The 21,305-nt window shown below is 44.4% G+C and overlaps 1 protein-coding gene across 5 annotated transcripts in view; it reads right to left on the bottom strand.

The window, feature by feature from the left end:
- Window positions 1–16,640, bottom strand: part of Ubp1 (upstream binding protein 1) — a 44,594-nt gene extending 27,954 nt beyond the window's left edge. For 2 of the 5 annotated variants that reach the window (XM_034483615.2, XM_034483617.2), the window contains exons 1-2: window positions 16,010–16,410; window positions 3,158–3,309 (exon numbers count right to left, since the gene is read on the bottom strand). In XM_034483615.2, coding sequence (XP_034339506.2) covers window positions 3,158–3,309; window positions 16,010–16,389 — 532 coding nt within the window. In that variant the 5' untranslated portion in view covers window positions 16,390–16,410. Of the gene's footprint in view, window positions 1–3,157; window positions 3,310–16,009; window positions 16,411–16,550 lie in introns of those variants that run through there. The other 3 variants (XM_076917336.1, XM_076917337.1, XM_034483616.2) reach the window with 3 other exon arrangements.
- Window positions 16,641–21,305: the final 4,665 nt, after the last annotated feature.

The raw sequence follows: 21,305 nt of genomic DNA, 5'->3' as shown, positions 1-21,305 counted from the left end.
AGAAATCCACATGGCCGAGAGAATAAGAGCAGGGGGAGCCCTGGCACCCCAGCTTTCTTTGCTTGATGTTTCATGGTCCACCTAAGGAATTGTGAAGCTGATAGCTGGAAATCTGAGCATGTGGGAGACAAGAGGCAGGAGATGTCTGAATTTGAGGCCAGCCTGGTCTACACAGTGAGTTCCAGAACCATACAACTGAGGCCGTACCTCCCAGGGGTGGGGCTGGAGGGGAGTGTTCTTAACTGCTATGCTACCTAACTTCCAGCCTCTCACACTTCTACAGTATTGACTTTTAATAACAAGAAGCAAAACTAGACAAAAGGAAACCTACTACAGAATAAAACAAAAAATTTTAAACTTCATTTTTTCTAAAGTATACAGTATTTTAATAGATTTAAGTCAACAAATATGCTACTAGATCTTAGAGTATAAGACCTATTTGCAAAGTAGCTAATATTGGTTAATTAACGTTCATAGCAGAATGTTTTCCGAATAGAATTCAACTCCAAATGAACAATATTTTGAGAGAAACTAGGAGAAAGGTTTTTTGCTTGCAGCCCCAGTACTACAAGGAGTAAGGCACAGTACAGTAGTAAGGCAGAGCAGGTCTCATACACATCCCCTTCCAAAGGCTTAGCCTCTGGCAAAGAGTAATCTACAGTCAGAAGAACCAGTTGCTCGATTGGACTAGTTTTTACTCTAGGGTGAAAATCAGGGACCTAATTCTGCATACAAATGGCTACTAAGACATAGCCAAGCAAATATATAGTTGCAGATTTTAAACTCTATACTCCCATAGTTTGAAAACAATACCCTTCCTACCCAGCTAAGAATTCTTCTTCCAACTTCTGCTACCTAAATTACCTACAGTTTCCTCTTTCTTTTGTTTTCTTTTTGTTACCCAATGGTGCAGTCCTATTGAATAGCTCTAAGAGGCAGGGGAACAGTGAGCCTAAGGATAAGTTACTAGCAGATAGCAAGTACCAGCATTAGCTCTGGAATACCTGGCAACCCTTCAATAGGCAGTGCTGGAGAGCTAGGCAGTAAAGTTGAGCCTCTGAGCACTTGCTCTACATGCATGAGGCCAGTGTTTGATCCCCAGCAGAGAGACAGACAAACAAAAGTCAAGGAAAGTACACTTATTTTCCCAAATATTCAATGTAATAATAATTAATAATAATAGGGACCTCTGAGTGGCATGGTGGCACAGTTTTAATCCCAGCAACTGAGGCAGAGGCAGGCACATCTCTGAATTCAAGGCCAGCTGGGTCTACACAGTGAGTTCCAAGGATAGACGGGAATATACAGTGTGGTGGTTTGAATAAAAATAGCCCCCATAGACTCATGTGTGAATGTTTGGCCCATAGGAAGTGGCACTATTAGGAGTTGTGGCCTTGTTGAAGGAGGTATGGCTTTGTTGGAAGAATTATGTCACTATAGAGGTGGGCGTTGAGTATTCATATGCTCAACCTAGGCCTAGTGTGGCAGTCTCCTGCTGCCTGTGGATCAAAATGCAGAATTCCCAGCTCCCTCTCCAGCATCATGTCTGCCTGCACTCTGCTATGTTTCCCACCATGATGGTAATGAACTAAACTTCTTAAACTGTAAGGCAGTCCCAGTTAAATGTTTCCCTTTATAAGAGTTGTCATGAGAGGGCTGCAGAGATGGCTTAGAGGTTAAGAGCACTGTTTGCTCTTCCAAAGATCCTGAGTTCAATTCCCAGCAACCACATGGTGGCTCACATCCATGTGTTATGGGATCCGATGCCCTCTTCTGATCCAGTAAGCATACATACAGGCAGAATGCTATATACTACTACTGCTGCTGCTGCTGCTACATCATCATCATCATCATCATCATCATCATCATCATCATCAAAGATTTGTCATGATTATGATGTCTTTTCATGGCAATAGAAAACCTAAGACGTAGAGTGAGACGTTACTTCAAAAAGCAGATGGGGACAGGGATTAGGATGTTGTGGGGAGGCAATGTGGTCCCCAAGACAGCAGCAGCCTCACCTAAACTTAACCTTTAACCTCAGTACTTGGCAGGTAGACCTTTGTGAGCTCCAGGTCAGCCAAAGACCTTGTCTCAAAAGAGAAGACAGATAAAGAGGGGAGGGGAGAGGAGAAAGAAAAGGGCAAAGTTCTTGGATCCTGCCCCAAACCCACTAGGAACTGGGACCTCACTCTCAGCTTCCTGTAACTCTGAAAGCACTGTCCTGTGTGGAAGCATAAGTACCTGGCTGGGCAGGACTACAAATGCATTCAGAACTTCTCCTTGGAACAAAGTCCTGTTCCAGAAAAGCTCTTAGTGGGTCTGGTATGGGGTCAGCACTTGCCTTATCCACCTGGAGCCCTGGGTTGGATCCCAGGCACCTCAACAACAAACAAAATACCTCTTACTAAAGTAGCTAAGAATTAACCATGTCTTTCATGAGTGCCTAAGCAACTCTCAGGATCCCATCCCTAACACTACAGTCAGCCAACAAAATAAAAAAGGTTAAAAATGAGTATCCTTGCCCCATGTGGTTACTTCTGAAAATTTTAAGTCCTAAACAAATTACTAAATAAAATCATTTGAAAGTTAAATCTCTGATAAATGAATTCCAAATAACATCTATATATTAAAAGCATGCCTCAGACAGGACTACTGTCTTAAGATAAAGAAAGCTTCAGGATTCTAAGCTCCTTATTAAGGCAAATCACAAGTCTTTTTTTTTTTTTTTTTTTTTTTTTTTTTTTAGAGACAGGGTCTCACTCTGTAGCTCTGGAACTCACTGTGTAGACCAGAGTGACCTCAGACTCAGAGATCTGCCTGCCTCTGTCTTTCAAGTGCTAGGCTTAAAATCATGAGCCAAAGGCCTGGGTCCCTTCCACATTTGGTAATATTAACCATAAATATAATGCTAAAAAAAAAAAAAAAATTAAAAAAAAAATAAAGCCTAAAACTTACTGTTCAATGAATAAAGAGTCCACTTAATGACAGGAAAAGAACTACAAACTACATAAAAGGGCTGTTCATGGAGAACACTGTTGGCTCAAAGAAAACGTCCTACAGTGTTTGCCAAGCCTGGACAATTTAAGAACCTCATTTCAAATTATCAATAGCACTGTAGAGTTTGACATGTCACTATATGACAAACCATACTAACCTTGGTTCAAGTAAGTAAGTGTCTCATCGTGCAGTTTCACGGCGGGTGAAGTTGCTGCACACATTACATATTGGAAGGGGGGGTGCTTGGCCTCATCTTCCAAGGAAAGGCTGGAATCTTCTTGCTTGAAAATGGGTAATGCCAATACATCACTGAAAAACAGAACATTAAAACTGACCTTTCTTTGCATTTAGATATTTGAAAGCATATAAAAATAATTCAGGGGTTATTATCAGCCATTCAGTGCTCAAGACTGAACCTAAAACTTTGCATGTGCTAGGAAGTCAATTATTACATTTAAAATTTAATATAAGAAATATTTTATAGAACAAAACAACTATTAACACTAATCTGATTTGTCTAAAAGATACTATAAGTCATCCATTTCATTAATGAGAGCTCATGAGAAACATGGTAAAGTAACAGCTGTAGCATGGAACTTAGTGGAGAACACTTGTCTAACATGCCAGACTCTATCTAGGCGTAAGTCCCAACACCACCACAACCACCACCAACAACAACAACATCTGGATTTTTTTTTCTTTTAAAAATCTGTAAACTGGCCAAGCATAGTGGTACAAATCTTTAATCTCAGCCCCAGGAGGCAGAGGCAAGTGGATCTCTATGAGTTCAAGGCCAGCCTGGTCTATGCAGCAAGTTGCAGATTTGCAAGAGTTACACACTAAGACCCTCTCAAAATAAATTAATAAAAATAAAATCATAGACTCTGGCTAGGGATATGGCTCAGTTTGTAGAGACTGAGCTGCTTGAGACCTTGTTCCAATCAAATAAAATACAAAACAAAGCAAGACCCTGCAGCTTACCTTTCTTTAAAAAAGAAAGAAGTTCAGAGTGCAGAGCTACCTGTTTTAAAAGGTGGCAGCTAAGACTGCTGCCAAAAGACAGTGGCACCAGCATGGTGGAGCCACAAAGAAGTACCAAATAAAACAGTGCTCGACAAACACTCCCCACCAAGGCCAACTACAACAGAGAACTAAGTTTCTTGTCTAGTCCAAAACAATGACTCACAACGCAAACTGGCAGTACAAACGGCGGCTACTTTTCTCCCAGGAGTGACTTGCATCCAGGGGTCTCCTGGGACTGTCTACACCTGTCAGCCTGTGGTTGAACATACCTGGGCATGGCTAGCTGGTGGTGTTTAACAGCTTCCCTGAATATCAATAATCATCATTTAACGGTGTACGATTCAATTATTTTTGGCATACTGACACTAGTCATGCAATCATTACTAGTGTTTAATTCCAGAACACTTTTCTCCTCAAGAAGAAATCTCTTATTATTGTAATATCAGCTCTTGGGAGACTCAACAGTTTGATGCCAGCCTAGTTTATACAGTGAAATCTTCTAAAACATATAAAACAAAACACAGCTAGGTATGGTGGCACATGCCTTTAATTAATTTCAGCACTTGGGAGGCAGACACAGGTGGATCTCTGTGAGACTGAGGCCAGCCTGGTGTACAAAGCAAGTTTCAGGACAGCCAGGGCTGTTATAAAGAGAAACTGTCTCAAAAAAACCAAACCAAACCAAACCAAACCAAACCAAACCAAACCAAACCAACAAGCAACCAACTAACCTATCAACCTTTAGCCACAAGCAAACAAAGAGGGCTAAGAATGTAGCTTTAGTTGATAGAATGCTTAACTACCTCCAATGAAGTCCTGGGTTTGATGCCCTGCACCACTCAAGGCAGATGTGGTGGCTCTGCTTGTAATCCCAGAAGTTCAAGGTCAGCCTTACTACAGAGCCAGTGTGAGCTCTGATACCCTGCCTCAAAGGGGGGAAAACAGATACCCCATATCCAACTGCAGTGACTCACTGTCCTGCCTGTTTCCCTACCCCATCACTGGCCTCCAGTTTGTGATTGATTGCTGATTCTAACGAAGTATAAGTTACATACTGTCTTCTGTGATGGGCCTGTTGCACTTGGCACCTTGTCAGGTCTACCTTTGGTTTAGCATAAATCACAACTTCTCTCCTTAATACAACCTTACTACATTATATGGACACAGCACATTTTGTATCTCTTTTGAGGACATGGGGCTTCTCTGTTGAACAGTGCTGAGAACATACTTATGTTTCTGTGTAGGTATGACTCAGCTCCCTAAGTATGAACCTCAGCAGAGTCCTGGACCACATGGCCTAACAGCTTCCAGAGCAGCTATAACACATGCCCACATTAATACAGGATTTAAGAAAAATTTACTTATTTTTATGTTATGTGTATGAGTATTTTTGTCTGTATGTATGTGTGTATGTGCACCACATGCATGTTTGGTGCCCATGGAAGCCAGAAGAGGGCATTAGATCCCCTGGAACTGGAGCTGTGAGTCACCATGTGTGTCATGAGGGTGCTGGGAACAGAATCCCTGTGTCCTCTATAAGAGCAACAAGTGCTCTCTCCAGCTCCCTTGTGGTGTTTTTTGTCTGACACAGGCTTTCATTTAGCTCAGGCCAGCTTCAAAGTCACTGTGTAGCCATGGAATTACCATGAACTCTTGATTCTTTTCCTACCTCTAACCTCCCAAGTTCTGGGAGTACAGGCATGTACCACCATGACTTATGATATTAAATGTTTCTTAAACTTGACTTGATTAAAAATAAAATGTGGGGCATGGTGGCACACACTTTTAATCTAAGCACTCCACGGGCTAAGGCAGGCAGACCTATCCTTGTGAGGTCTAGGCCAGCTTGGTCTACATAGTTCCAGGCTTCTAGGCTAGCCAGACTACATAATAAGATCTTGTCTCAAAAAAACCAAAAAAAAAAAAAAAAAAAAACCCAAAAAACCAAAAAACAAAATGGGGGTGGGTTGGGGTGGTGGATCCAACCCCTGGTTTAAAAAAAAAAAAAAAAAAAATAGAGAGAAAAGCAAGGAATGCTAGTGGTCCAGCACTGAGGTGATCATCCCAAGTCTGAGGATGGTCTGGACACAGCTTATCCCAAAAGAAATAGAAGGGGATGGAGAGACGCTCAGTGTTTTAGTTCTTGCTCATACGTAGGCCCTGGGTTTGGTTCCCAGCATCCACATAGCAGCTGATAGTTGTTTATAACTCTTTGACTCTTACACACACATACATACATGGGGGTGGGGGGGAGACAGAAGAGGGAGGAAGGGAGAGGGAGGGAGGGAGGGAGAGAGAGAGGAGAGAGATAATAAAAATTATTTTTAAAATTAAAAAAAAGATGGAAAAGTTCTAATAAACACAGTAAAAGTCAGAAATTAGATTCTTATTCCTCTAAACCCTCTATCAGCTTGCTCTCAACCAACAGCCTAACAAAACCACAGAACACAAACTCACCCACTGTGCTCCGGCCACAGTGACCTCTCAACATGCTCTTCTACAGAATGTTCAGATTCAGGTGTTAACCACAGACTTCCACACTCCCCCATTACCCTGCTAATACAGAAATATAAGAAGTCTGTACCCTCCCTAGCATAACCACACCTAAAGCTGCTTCTTCACTGTCATCTAACACAAAGAAACCAAAATACTGGCTGAATCGATAAAACACTTATAAGTCAAGATTTCCTTTGTTGAACTATATGAAAATGCTCAGTGGTCTTAGTAACCCCAGAAATGGAGTCTTTTGAATGTTAGAGACAGACTCTTTTAAAATTATTTTTATTTTATGTGTAGGGGTATTTTGCTTGTATATATGTCTAGTGCCCACAGAGGCCAGAAGAGGACATCAGACCCCCTGAAACTGGAATTACAGATGGTTGTGAGCCACCAAGTGGCTTCTAGAAATGGAACCTGGGTCCTCTGAAAGAGCAGTCAGTACTTTTAACCCCTGAGCTATCTCTCCAGGCCAACACAGATTCTTAGATTGAACTACAGTAAGTAAATTTCATTTTTTAAAACTGACACATAAGATAATACATGTATGTATGGGGTATCACATGATGTTTCAAACAAGTGGAACATTTCGAGTGAAGCACACATGGATGCTACAACAAACTTGATCCTACAATGTATCTATTGCATAGTCTCAAAATGCATAAAACCAGATAAAACTCTTGATAAGAAAGGCTGAACCATACATAGTTAGCACTGAAGCTGTGACTTTAAAACCATAACAAAGCCGGGCGGTGGTGGCGCACGCCTTTAATCCCAGCACTTGGGAGGCAGAGGCAGGCGGATTTCTGAGTTCGAGGCCAGCCTGGTCTACAGAGTGAGTTCCAGGACAGCCAGGGCTACACAGAGAAACCCTGTCTCGAAAAACCAAAAAAAAAAAAAAAAAAAAAAAAAAAAAACCATAACAAAGCTGAACACAGTGGTGCAAGCCTGCTATCCTAGCAGTCAAGGTCAGGAGTTCAAAGTTATCCTTAGCTACTCGTGGAGCTGAAAACCAGCTTGGGCTATAGGAGACTGTCTCACAAAACAAACATTTGCAGAGTGTGGTGGAGTACACCTGTAACCCAGCACTAGAGGTATCAGGAATTCAAGGCCAATCTTGGCTATAGAGTGAGTTAGAGTTCCTCCTGAGCTGTATAAAACCTTGACTCAAGAAAAAAGAAAGAAAGAAAGAAACAAACACCTACAACAAACCCGATAAAGTGACGATAACCAGCAGTGCATGCTGTTTTCCAGGAGGATGGCTGGGCCCTGCATGCACTGGGTGCTGTGTCCCCTTTCACAGCTTTGAACATGACTATAGATAGCAATGGGTTAGTTTTCAAAAACAAGTTAAAATTTACTGTCTTCTTAGTGAGAACATAACAGGTAAGTAACGGAGACATATTTGGAAGGCGAAATTCTAAAGAATTCAGACAACCAAGGGGCTGGCTAATAACTCATCCAGGAAAGGCCCTGCTACATAGGCCTGATGATCATCTCAGTTCCTCAGGACCTACATGGTCAAAGGACAGGGCCAACTCCAATAAGTTGTCTTCTGACACTCACATATGTGCTATGGCATGCATATGTACACATGCATTCCCACATATAATAATAAATAAAGTATAATAACTTTTAATTAAAAAGACAAGAATAAAACCAAGATGGAAATAACACGGTCTGAACTAACAGAGTGGTCTATACCCAACTCTGACCCATACAAAACAAGAAAGCAGGCATCTAAGGCAGATCATCAATTCAAAGCCTAGACTACAGAGAGTTCCAGGCCAGCAAAGCAGGGAGGGATCTAGAATATTACATACGTTCTTTAAAGAAAAAAAAAAAAGGATGTATTTATTAGTGTGGCTATGCACATGCACATGCATGGATTTTGTGTCACACATGAATGCAGGAGCCCAAGGAAGGCAGAAGAGAACACTGGATCCTTTGCAACTGGAGTTATAGTGGTTGTGAGCCACAGTGCAGGTGTTGGGAGCCAAACCCTGGTCTGCAAGAGCAGTAAGTGCTCTTAACTGCTGACCTTTCTCTCCAGCCCAATATATATCATTCTTAAGAGCTAATCTTTTATGGAAGTAGGATGATCTAGAAGCAAAGTTCAGGAACTCTGAGCAAGCCTGGAATGCTAAACAGCTTTTATCAGAGTGTCTTTCCGTTTTGAAGACAGAACCATGACGATGTGTTATGCTTTGGGCTACCTCAAAGATATAGAATACTTCCACTGCCAAATGAACTTGAGAGGAAAGAGTCCCAGAGCCAGGATAAAGGGAAGCAAGTTCCTGCAAAGATGCCTGTCAAGTTAGTTTCTCCAGATGATATAGGAAACTGCTAAATGTGGACTTAAGGTGGCCCTAACTAGGCAGGAAGGCCTTCCAGGAGTTTGACAAGCTATGAAAAAACCATAGACATCAAACTATTCCAGGTAATTCCACAATGCCAAGACACAAAAATAACTGAGCATAAAAGACAAACAAGACTCTAGGAATAAGAACCCAAAGCAAAAACAACAGATGGCTAACACCCAGTCAGACTCCATCTGCAGTGCCCAGCTCTTCTGTCTCTGCTTCAGAGGCGAGGCCTCACAACAGCTCGTAGAGACATTTTGCTAGCTGGAATCTTGCTGGTCTGAGTCAAAGAGAAGCACTTGTGGGAGATTTCAGATTGAGACAGGGAGAGGCAGGTGGGTGCAAAGCAGACAACACATAGGCTTCTGAGCCAGCAGGACCTTAAGGGCACCACAGCCCCTTCCCCAGCCCTCTCACTACCAGGTGTTTTCTTCCAGAAACACCTCAGTGGTTCTCATTTTCCTAACTGGGTACAGAAATGATTCAGATTTCAAACACTAGAATTATCAGACCCAAATTATGAAATCATGCTTATCTAACTTGAAGAAATAAAACACAGGTCTAGAAAAATCTGCAGGGAAGAGGAGACTTTCAAGGATACCAAACCCAAAAGGGGAACACACAGAATTCCCAGAACAGGAAATTAAGATGACCCAAATGGCAGCTCCAACTAAGGAACTGGAAACTTAGGAAAAAGGAATGGAGAGAAAGAAGTTATCCAGAAGATGACGGGAGTGGGGGGGGGAGAATGGGAAATGTAAAGAATAAAAAAATTGCAGATTTTTTTTGTGGGGGGGAAGGTGGGGGGGGTCGGGTTGAAACACTCACCATGTAACTCTAGCTGACCTGGAACTTACTGTGTAGATCAGGCTGGCCTCACAGACATCAGCCCGCCTCTGCCTGCTGAGTGCTGGATTAAAGGCCAAGATAGCTCATTACCTTACTACCCAATGTTCTAGAAGCAGCAAGAGTACTGCAGCAGGGGCACATCTGAAGAGGCCAAGTCTAAACAAATTCCAAACTTGACAACTGTCCCAATTCACTGACTCAAGAAGCTCAAGTGACCACACCAGGATAAATACAAAGTGACCTACAACCAAGCACACCTCTGGCAACCCATCAGTTCTTAGTATGAGCAGAGTTGCTATGATCACTCACCAGCAAGTAAGGGATTCAACAGGACACAGAGGAAGCACACTGAGGCTGGAAAGCCCTCTAGGAAAGCAGTGGGGAATGGGAATGGATGGGTAGAAGTAGGGGTAAGAGGTCACTACTGAGCAGCTTGAAGGTAAGACGAAGCCAGGACCCCATGACTCAGTCACAACTAAAATAATCTGAATTTTCTCATGTGCCTGAAATAAATTACAGGTGCAACATTCCCACTGAAAAAGAGTTAAAAGCTCAAATCCAGAATTCTTTCTAGGTAAACTTCACAAAACTTTTTTCTGTCTTGAGAGACAATTTCATATAACTCAGGATAGCCTCAAATTCACTAAGTAGCCAAGAATGGTCCTTAACTGGCCCCACTCCTAAGTACTACTAGGATTTCAGGTATGTGCCATGATGACCGGCTTCAACCTTTGAATAAATAAATACCATCCCCACACAGGCTATAGAATGAAATTCTAAGAAAAACAAACAAGGGCCTGTGAAATTGCTTATCTGGTAGAAGCACTTGTGGACAAGCTGGGACCCACAAAGTAGAAGGAAAGGATGTAATCCTGAAAGGTGTCCTCTGATGTGTGCTATGGCAAGTACAAACCACACACACACCCCACACACTTTCTAATAAAATGTGGTAAAAAGGGAGCAAGAGAGATGCTGGTTCACTGTTAAGAACTGGTTGCTCTTAAAGAGGCCCTGAGTTTGGTTCCCAGCATCTACATGGTGTTACACAACCATCCATGACCCCTGTTGCAGAAAATCTGACACCTTCCGGCCTCTGTGGGTACCAGACACAAACATGGTGCACAGACATACATGCAGGCAAACATTCATACACATATAAAATAAAATAAACCTTTTAAAACATAAAAAAAAAAAAAACCATAAAAAGGAAGCTAAAAGCTAATTTTTTCTAAGAACAAAATCAAACAATTTATAAATATTCAGAGGCATTCTCTATAAAATCAGTAAGATAATTAAAGATTCCACCTTTGTAGTCTTTAGCCATCATTCCACTGAATCCCTAGACATCTCACAAATGGGGAGACAGAAGTTCTAACCAAGTCATGTGCCTCTACTCAAGGGCAACATAAGTTTAAGGCCAGCCTGAGCTACATAGTGAATTTGAGGCCAGCATGGGCTATGGCATGAACTATATAAGGAAACCTCACTCAAACACAAGACAACACAAAATAAAACAACAAAACCATCTCGACCCTCAGCCACTTTCTTCCCGTTGAGATCCCCTTCTTCTGTGTTGAGACTGCTCAATTACTATCAGTAGAATGTTTAAGAAGGCAAGTAGAAGGACAGAGGCCAATCCTAGTCTGAATCTGCAAACCCCAGCTGTCCCTCTTCTGAGTGACACACTGCAGGCTACTCAACTTCTCTGGGCTCTAATAAATGGTGTTGGGAAAAAGGTCTTACAAGTGTGTGAGACAGGAACAGATATCATTTTACCCTGAAAAGGTATAATTACTCAGACTTAGATGTAAAACAGAAATGTTCTCAAAATTAACACAGTAGAGAAAGGCAAGATGACTCAGCTGGTAAAGGGGCTTGCTGCCAGGCCTAACAACCTGAGTGCCACTCCTGACACATCTGGTGGAGAGAACCCACTCCCAAAAGCTGACCCTCACACCACGCATGCCCTGGGGTATACACACACACAATAAATAAGTTTAACATTAAAAATTAAAATTTAACCAAGTAGGCCCATAATTCAAGGCAAAAGCTGACAATACGCTGCAGTAATAAAGTTTGGGCCCCACTACCATGGCTGACAGCTAAATTATAGAATACAACTTAATACAAACTTAAAAGTGTCAAAATGTAACAGGCCATAGCAGCATATGCCTGTAACCCAGCACCCTGAGCTCCATCCTAGAGCTGTGGCTCATGCCCATATTCACAATGAATAAATAAAGTTTTTAAATGTTACTTATTTTAGCAGGGCTGTGGTGGTGCATGCCTTTAACCCCAGCAACTGGGAAGCAGAGGCAGGCAGATCACTGCAGGTTTGAGTCTGGCCTGGTCTACAGAGCAAGTTCTAGGTCAGCTAGGGCTACATGAAACAAAAACAAAAAGCAAAAAAATTATTTATGTATATGGATGTTTTACCTTCATGTCTGTCTGTCTGTACACCACATGCACGTCTGGTGCCCCAGGACGCCAAAAGAAGGCTATGGATCCTCTGAGACTGGAGTTAAAGACTGCATGCAAGTGCTTAGAATTGAACCCGAACCCTCTGGAAGGACAGCCAGTGAGTGCTCTTAACCATTGAGCCACCTCTCCAACATAGTAAGTTTTTTAAAAAGTAAACTACCACTTGTCAAATGTTGATAATTTCAAAGAAGAATACCCACAACTATCTGAAAAGGCTATCTATATAAACTTGCTTTTACTAAGCACTTACCGTTGTGTGGCTGATTTTCTTTATGTATCAGATAAGCAAATCCAAAGGAGAAAGTTAAGTTTCACAAAATAAGAAATAAAAAGAAACTTCACTCTTAGGGCTAAGTTTTTTCTTTTGTGAAATACTTTTTAAAAAACAATAAAAATGGTGTGTAGTTATTTTATCAATTAGTAAGGGCTGGCTTTCTCTCTTTCTTTCTTGACAGTCTCATGTATCTCAAGCTGGCCTAAAACATGCTATGTAGCCCAAAATAGCCTTAAAATTCTGATGTTTCTACCTACCTGAGATGTGTGTAACACTGTGCCCAGTTTTAGGCAGTGCTGGGATTGAGCCCAGGGCTTCATGCATCTGGTCAAGGACTCTATCAATTCAACTACAACCCCAGCCTAGAACTGATATTGTAATAAAAAAAGGTTTATGTATGACTTAGTTCATTTCAAAGGGAATCTGAACAGCTAGCTTACAAGTCAGGCTGTACTGGAAAATGAGAACCGGATCCCTTCCTCCAGAAAAAGAAAAGCAAAGGGAGTATCAGAAAGTCCTAACACGGTTCCAATACCACCAGCCTAAATTATTTAATAAAACATGTATAATGCCATACATAAGAAAAACAATGCTCCAGTTCTTTCAAGTTATTGTCCACAAAAGCTAAAGAAAGCATCCCTAGAACATAAGTTCTAAGAATAAAATTGCAGTATTTGGAAAGCAGAAGCAGATCTCAAGTTTGAGGCCAGCCTGGGCTATATACTGTAAGCTCCAAGGCAGCGTAAAAAAAAAAAGTCTAAAAAAAAGTCACAAAGGCAGAAGATACGGCTCAATTGGTAACGTGCTTGACTAGCTACTATGCACAAAAACCTGGATCCAATCCCAGCACCACATAGATCAGGAGGTGGTTCACACCTAGAAATCCAAGCACTCTGAAGGTGGAGGCAGAAGGATCAAGTTATCCTCGGATATTTGAGCTAAATGAGACCCTTCTCCAACCCCCCCCCAAAAAAAAAGAAAGAAAAAGAAAAAAGAAAGAAATGGTGGTTTATTTCTATAATCCTAGCATTCAAGATTTATTTAAGGAACCCAGGCTACGTAGTGAGCTCCAGGATAGCCTGGACTGCATAATGAAACCTCATCTCAAAAACTAAAAAAAGGAAAAGGAAAAGGAAAAGGAAAGGAAGAAGGAAAAGGAAAAGGAAAAGGAAAAGGAAAGGAAGAAGGAAGGAAGGAAGGAAGGAAGGAAGGAAAGAAATACCTTACCTAGTATACTCAAGAGCTTGGGTTTAATTCCTAAAGCCCTGAGGTTAGAGACAGAATAAATTCTATTTTATGAAATCCATGACAGCAAAAACAGTATAAAGAACACTAGAAAGCAGCTTGTACTTAATTAAAAAAGAAAATACAATCAGCACAAGTATACCTTTAATATGCATGGGGTAAGAGGACAGCTTGCAGAAGTCAGTCCTCTTTTCACCATGTGTTCCTGGGGCTAGAACTCACATTGGCAAGCTTGATAGCAGATGACTTTACCTGCTGAGCCAGCTCTGTAGTCCATCAAACCAAAATTTTATCAAGACTTTTCCAAGAAGTTCAAGTATACTTTCTGATTTATATGTATCTATATGACAGTCAAAATATGTACCCAGGTTTGACTCAAACTCAAATGATCTTCCTGCCTCGGTTTCCCAAGTGCTGAAATTACAGATGTGAGTGACACATCAGGCTTACTTCTTGAGCTTCACAGGTGAGAATAAATAATAATAAGATAAGCTTGCTTTCTAATACCTTGGGAGAAGAAGCAGACTGCTCAGGGTGACTCAGGGTTAAGGGAGGCCTGCAGAAGCTTAATGCCCCTTGGAGGTTCTGCTTGTCAGCTCAATTTACAATATTTTATACTTGAAATTTTCAAATCAAAGGTCTTGAAGGCACAAGAAGCAAACTCCTTTTGATTTCTCATGACCCAATTAAATATAAACAAACAAGTCCCCTCAAAAAACTGATACTTTCTGAGACTCTGGAAATTTTAGATTAAATGACATACAAAAAAACACTGAAAAGGTTTTCCTGAGTGGAGTATCACAGATGAGAATCACAAAGATGCCAGCCTGCCTTAAAGACTATTATTATTAAGAGAAGGCTGCCACCAAGAATTGACTTCTTTTTCAGAGAAATAACCACACAAGTTAGCCCAATTGGTAAAATCATCAAAAACCAAGCACAGTTAGTTCACAGAGGCCCCTAGAACAAAAGCCACGTTCTAAAAACTACCAATAAGCAAGCTTTTCAGTAGCTCCATCTGACTGAAAACGTGAAGCAAGGAGACAAGGTTGGGCTCCGTTGGTGAGCTCTCAAGTGGACAAGGACACTCACTAAAAGAGGACTCCCATTCAAGAGCCTACTCTTCAGTACTCCTCTCTAGACGATCCCTAACACTTTCAGTAGCTCAATTTCCTCAACAACTAACAGTTGTTCTACAGAACAATCCACCTCATCCAAAGCCTTCAAGTTACACAACTGGAGAGAAAGGAGGTGCCAAGTTTAGAGAGTCGAGCAGAGACCAAATCAGGGTCAGATGCGAGCGGCTTAATTCTTAGTTTAGTATGCTTTCCACCGCTCCTTTCCATGGGCCAAGAAACCTCTCGACTGCACAGAGTCAAGGCAAACTGCTTCAGAAGTGAGGCTGGACTTCTGCAGACCAGCTCTGACCCAGGTCAAGTCTCTTAGGGTATTATTGCCTCTGACCTCCCCTGGGCGGCAGGGAAAGTAGGGGAGCTGCTGGGAACCCGCACTGCACTTCGCACACTTACACACCAAGCATTTTCCTGAAAACTGAGTACTTAACTCACACCAGTTTCAAAAACTACTCAGGTTTTGTTTCCCCTCCTCGGATAAACCATACTCTACACTAGCCATATTCCAACATGGAAACAAAGAGTGGCCCAGCCACGAAGAACTCTTCAACTCTTTCGGGATAAGTAAGAGGCAGATACACTTGGCTTCTATCTGTTTCAACCTCTCCCCATTACACAAAACGGAACAGCTGCTGGTGCAGACAGCAGTGACTAAACTATTGTTTGTGGCACAATCTTAAAGCCCTCTGCAACAGAAAACAGCCCGAGGGGAGTCACTTTGAGAATGAAGAAACCTAGGCAAGGGCCCAACTTCACTCTCAATCAGGAGACTACAAGCAAGTCACTGCGCTCGCCAACCCTCAGGGCTACTTTCACTCACGATATAACTTACTATCCTCATGTCAAGCGGCTGAAAATCGCAGGCCACGCTAACAGGCACCTAGAAAAAGCTGCAGTTTTCCCATTGGAAGCGGTGCCTTTTGTAAAGCCTATTTCAGCTAAAAAAGACTCGTAAATCACTCGGAAAGGAAGCCCCTGCCCCTGTGACCCAATCTCTACAGCTAGCACGGCTTCCCCTGGCAGAAACGACGGGGTCCGCCACCGCTAGCCGCCCCCGTCGGCCTCCGAGGCCACGGCGCCACGCGGCAGGACCCCGACCCCGCGGCCCAGGCCCCACCGGGCCGAGGCAGCCGCGCGCCCCTTACCTCATGCTGTAGGCGCCGGCGCCCAGCTCCTGCCCGATGCCGGACAGGCTGGAGTCGAAGTCGTGCACCAGCCCGGACTCGATCACCTCGTCCATACTGAGCACCCAGGCCATCTTCCGGCCTCGCCGTCGCCCCGTGCAGCGCGGCCTCCGGGTCCGGGGCGAAGGCGCCCGAGCTCCGCGGGCGCGTCCTGAGGGAGGACGCGGGTGAAGCCTCCGGCGGCGCGGCGAGTGGTCACCTGCGGCGGCGCGGGACGCGGCTGAGACGAGAGCGGCCGAGGCCCAGCTGTCAGGGCACAGCGTGCCGGCCAGCAGCTGCAGCGGGAGCGACCGGGCCGCGAGCCGCGCCGCCCTCCCGCGGCCGCCGGCCCCGCGCCTCATGCCGCCGCCCGCCCCCGGCGCCGCTCCCGCGGCCGCCGCCCGCCCCGCCCCACGGCCCCGGCGCGCATCCCCCCGGCACGCCCGTCACCCGCTCCCGGGCCGCGCCCCCCCGGCCCACTGCCCGCCCGCCCAGGCTCCAGCGCCCTTTCGCCCCGGCCAACCCCGCCGCCGCCGCTCCGCCGGCCCGGACGCAGCTTCGATGCGGCTCCGGCTCGGGCTCGCTCGCCGCTTCCGCCTCCTCCTCCGGCCCCGCCCCGGCCCCGCCCCCGCGGCCGCTCCCCTCCCAGGCCCGCCCCTCGCGGCCCCGCGCCTAGCCGCCGCACTTGCGCCTGGGCCGAGCGGCGCTGCCCGGCCCCCGCGGTGTCGCGGCCTGGCGGCGGAAGAGGCGTAACCAGTTACGCTCGGCTGACTGACAGATCTCCTGGGCAATCACGGCGAAGCGGCCGGACTGGGTTCCCGTGAGCCTCTGCTTCCCCGGCTGAGCCACCAATCAAAACGCTCTTCCCCTCGGGAAGTAAATTGGCTGCCATAAGTAAGAGTTCATTGGTCCGCACTGGAGGAAGTGGTTCCAGGTCCTACTTCCGTCGGTTCTGGGAAATACCCTCTCGTCGGCTTTTGCCCCCACTCCCGAGGAAAGCGGGTACGTCTCGTCCGCTGTAAGCTAGGTCTGTTGTGCAGAAGATCTTGATTGGCAGGAGAATAAGCCAGTCAGCCCTCCCTAAAAGTCCCCTGCCCCCTCCCTACTCAACTTCAATCCGGAGACAGAAGCAGGCGGATCTGAGTTCGAGGTCAGCTTGGTCTCCTTCGAGAGCTCCAGCTGAGCTAAGGTTATATACAAGGACTTGTCTCAAAACAAAACAAATTTGCAGGGCCCAGAACATCTGGTGACTCACATAGCACAAGAGTGTGTGACACCCTCGTTATTCCTTAATCTTGTGGGCTAACACAAAGCATGCAAATTGCTGTGAGAGTTAACTTGAAGAAAACTAATGTTTTTCTAAAACAACAACAACAAAATCCCGGGAAGTTATGGTTCAGGTAACAAGACGAAAAAGAAACACAGATACCCCCAGCAAAAGACGAAAACTACACTAGGCATAGAGACTTCCTATCCGTGTCCATGTGTTTCCTCACTTCCCTACTGGAAGTCTTCTGTGTCTGGGTATCTCTAAGAAGAAGCTTCGAGAAGAATTGCTCCCTCCAAGCTGGCCCTTGATTACTTCTTTCCCACAAAATATTGTTTCCAAAGAATTGGATTTGAGTAGCAAACAGATGGATGTGGGTACAGTGACGTGGATTAGAAGGGTCTATTATTAACTGTTGGAATATAAGGGTGTGTGTGTAATTTTCTGATTGTTGGGATGAGTGTGGTTGTGCTATCATCTGTCTCCTTAACCAACCTGTGCACTAGAGTACTCACACATACACAGAAGCACAGCCTCTGAAAGCTAACATTTGCCAACATCTAAGGGCCGAGGGTGATGGGGCATACTTTTCTTCCCAGTACATTGGAGACCCAGGCAGGAGGGATCTCTGAGTTTATGGCAGCCAGGTCTTCACGGTTGAGCTCTAGGCCTGCCAAGACCCTGTCTTAAAACAGCAAGGACTTTCAGGTTAATTCAGCTCACAGCTCTACTGAAAGTCCTGGAGACAGAAATTAGTGGAACTAGATTTATTCAAGACCATACCCAAAGAAAATGAGAGGCTGTTCTCTGTCAAACAATTGTCTTTGGAAACGGGTGAGATGATGCAAGCATGTTGTCTTAGTGGGTTTCTCTTGCTGTGGAGAGACAATATGACCGTGGCAACTTGTATAAAGGGCTTCTCTGTGTAGCCCTAGCTGTCCTGGAACTCACTCTGTAGACCAGGCTGGCCTTGAACTCAGAGATCCACCCGCCTCTGCCTCTCAAGTGCTAAGATTAAAGGCATGTTCCAGTTAAAGGAAAACATTTCATTGAGGCTAGCTTACAGTTTCAGAGGTTTAGTCTGTTACATCGTATCTGTGGAGAAGCATGACAACATGCAGGCAAGCATGGTGCTGGAAAAGGAACTGAGAGTTCTATGTCTTGATCCTCAGGCATCAGGGAGAGACTGTGTGCCACACTGGGTGTAGCTTGAGTACATAAAACCTCAAAGTCCACTCCCACAGTGAGACTTCCTCCAAAAAAGCCCACATCTACACCAACAAGGCCACAGTTCCTAATAGTGCCACTCTTTGGACTAAGCATTTAAGTGCAATCTCTCTCTCTCTCTCTCTCTCTCTCTCTCTCTCTCTCTCTCTCTCTCTCTCTCTCTCTCTCTCTCTCTCTCTCTCTCTCTCTCTCTCGTCTATGGGGCTATTCTTATTCAAACTACCAGATGTAGTCCTGGCACTAGGGAGGTAACACAGGAGAGATAAAATTTGAACTTTGAGGCTAACCTGAGCTGCAGAGGGAGTTATAAGTTCACAGTATCCTGGCTCAAAAAATGTGTGTGTGCAGGGGTGGGTGTTGGGATTGTAGAGATGGCTCAGTGGTTAAGAGCATTTGCTGTTCTCCCATAGAAGTTGAGTTATGTTCCTAGAACCCACACCAGGTAGTTCATAATTGTAACTGACCTGCAGAGGATCCAGCGCCCTCTTCTGACCTTTGTAGGCACCTGCATGTATTCATAGACAGACATACACATAATCAAAAATTTTAAATCCTTTTTAAAAAAACCAAACAAACAAACATGTTTTAAGGTTATTCTTGTCCTCCTCTCAAAAGTAAAACTCCACCTTGGGGGTGGGATCAGGAGCGTGAGGGCTTTGATGGGACACTGTTGGTTACTAAAGGCAGCAAGTGGGAAATCCCAGGCTGGGTAGAGTATTCTCTATAACACCGTTTCTCTCCTTTTCTTTAAGTTTGGACCTGAAACACGGCCTTCTAAAGCTGTACCTGCATTTTCTCTTCAGACAGGCGCATTACTTTTCTGCAAGTCAATTCTTGTGAGCAGAGGAGAGAGGGGTGCTTATCAAAGCCTCTCTTGAGAATTAAGAGTATCCTGTGAAAAGGATGGGTCATTAAAAGATTAGGGAAAGCGTTAGGGAAGGAGACAGTTGCAGGACCAAGTAATGTCTACCCCAAAAGTTGAGAAAATAACAGAGGCTCTTTTCACCTTGACTCTTGTTTTAGAGATAGCACTTGAGGGTAGAACAGACACTTAGAAAATGCTTTTGCTGAAAGATGCTGATGAGAGTGAGAGTGAGCAAGAGAATGAGACAGTGAGAGAGGGGAGGGAGGGGAGGGAGGGGTGGAGAACATTTGTGCCTTTCCCTTTGTCGTCCAACAGAGATTTCTTTACACGATTTCTACAGAAAGGATGGGAGTTGATATTCATGAGGTCAGTGATGGTTGGGGTAGCACTCTGGCTGGGACTGATTACCTATACACACCTCTCACCTTCTAGTAATCTCTCTCATCACCCCTGACGGTGGAGTGGGTTGGGTTTACTAGAACGTTTCATTTTTGTCCTCTTCCCAACGTGGACACATTGCCTGTATCTCCGCTTCTATTACTTGTCTACTTTTTTAAAAAATAATTTTATTTTTTGAGATAATAATCGCATCGTCCCCCTTCCCTCCCCACAGACACTTCCCTCCCTATGCCCCTCCTGCTCTTTTTCAAACTCATGACCTTTTCCATTGTTGTTACACACACATAGGTATGTATGCAAGCACATATATATTCATACATAGATTAAAAAATAACCAACCTGCTCATGCTGTATAATGTTACTTGTATGCATGTTTTCAGGTCTGACCGTTTGGATAACCAGCTGGTGTGCTTTTGCTTTCTTCTGGGGAAGATTATTTCTCTCGTTCTCAGCATTCCTTAATTACCCGTAGCTCTCTGTACAGGACTGAGGTTGCTTGGTCTTTCCCCTGTCCATGTTAGCATGTCCATCAGCGCTGTCCTTGTTCAGGTTATGCCCAGGCAGTCCTGTTGCTGAGACACTATGTGTGTAGCTTCTGACCTTGTAAAAACCCCTCATCTTTTGGCTCTTCTAATCCCAGCCCCCTCTCCTGAAGTGCTCTCTGAGCCTCAGGTGCAGGAGTCATCTCGTAAATGTATCCCTCGGGACTGGGATCCACACTTCCGCATTTTAGTGCGTTGTGGTTTTCTGTCATGGTTTCTGCCTGCAAAGAGAGGTTTCCTTGATGAGGGGTGAGAACTACAGTTATCCGAGTGTAAGGACACATATTTGGAATGTAGCTCAGTACTTTGCTGGTTTAGTAAAGTGGTGGGTGTGGATCGATGACTTCACCAGCAGTGGGTAGTTGGCTACATTTCTAGTGGAAGCCATGATTTCTTGCATAGCGTGTCTTAAGTCTGAGTAGAGAACTACTGGTTACCAGCAAGGTTTGTGTGCACAACTCTACCGTAGTGAGAGTTTTGGGCTCCTTTAGAAACCCAGTTACATTATATGTGTATGTTTTCACTTTAATCCCGGGTGTGGGAGGTAGGACTACTTCAGATTTTGCGAGGCCATTAACTACCATTGTCTCCTGCTCTGGGGGGCATGATTTTTGCCAGCTGGAGATAGTTTAAATTTTGGGGACTCTGGAGAGTGTCGAATTGCTACAGGCCTGTGTGGGGAGACTCTATGGTGGATGCTGTCAGCAGGAAGTAGCCTATAGAGGCTGTGCCCCCTTTCCACTCTAACGTTCTTTCTCTTCTACCTCGTGTTGGGGGTTGGAGGGTATTTGGGTGGAATATGGATGGGAAGGGTGGTCAAGGTATAAGAACCCAATACAAACGATACAATTTTGCCAGCGCCGTCCCCTTAGGGTTGTCATGTCACGATGGTCATTTCAGCTGTTTAGGACTGTTGCTTCCTTCTCTCCTTTGGAAGCTGCATGGCACCTTCTAGTACCATGAAAGCTAGTCCTCAGA

The sequence above is a fragment of the Arvicanthis niloticus genome, chromosome 21 (assembly GCF_011762505.2).
Source record: "Arvicanthis niloticus isolate mArvNil1 chromosome 21, mArvNil1.pat.X, whole genome shotgun sequence".
NCBI classification, from domain to species: Eukaryota; Metazoa; Chordata; class Mammalia; order Rodentia; family Muridae; genus Arvicanthis; species Arvicanthis niloticus.
The sequence above is the reverse complement of the archived record's forward strand: the minus strand, read 5'-3'. Positions and strand labels throughout refer to the sequence as shown.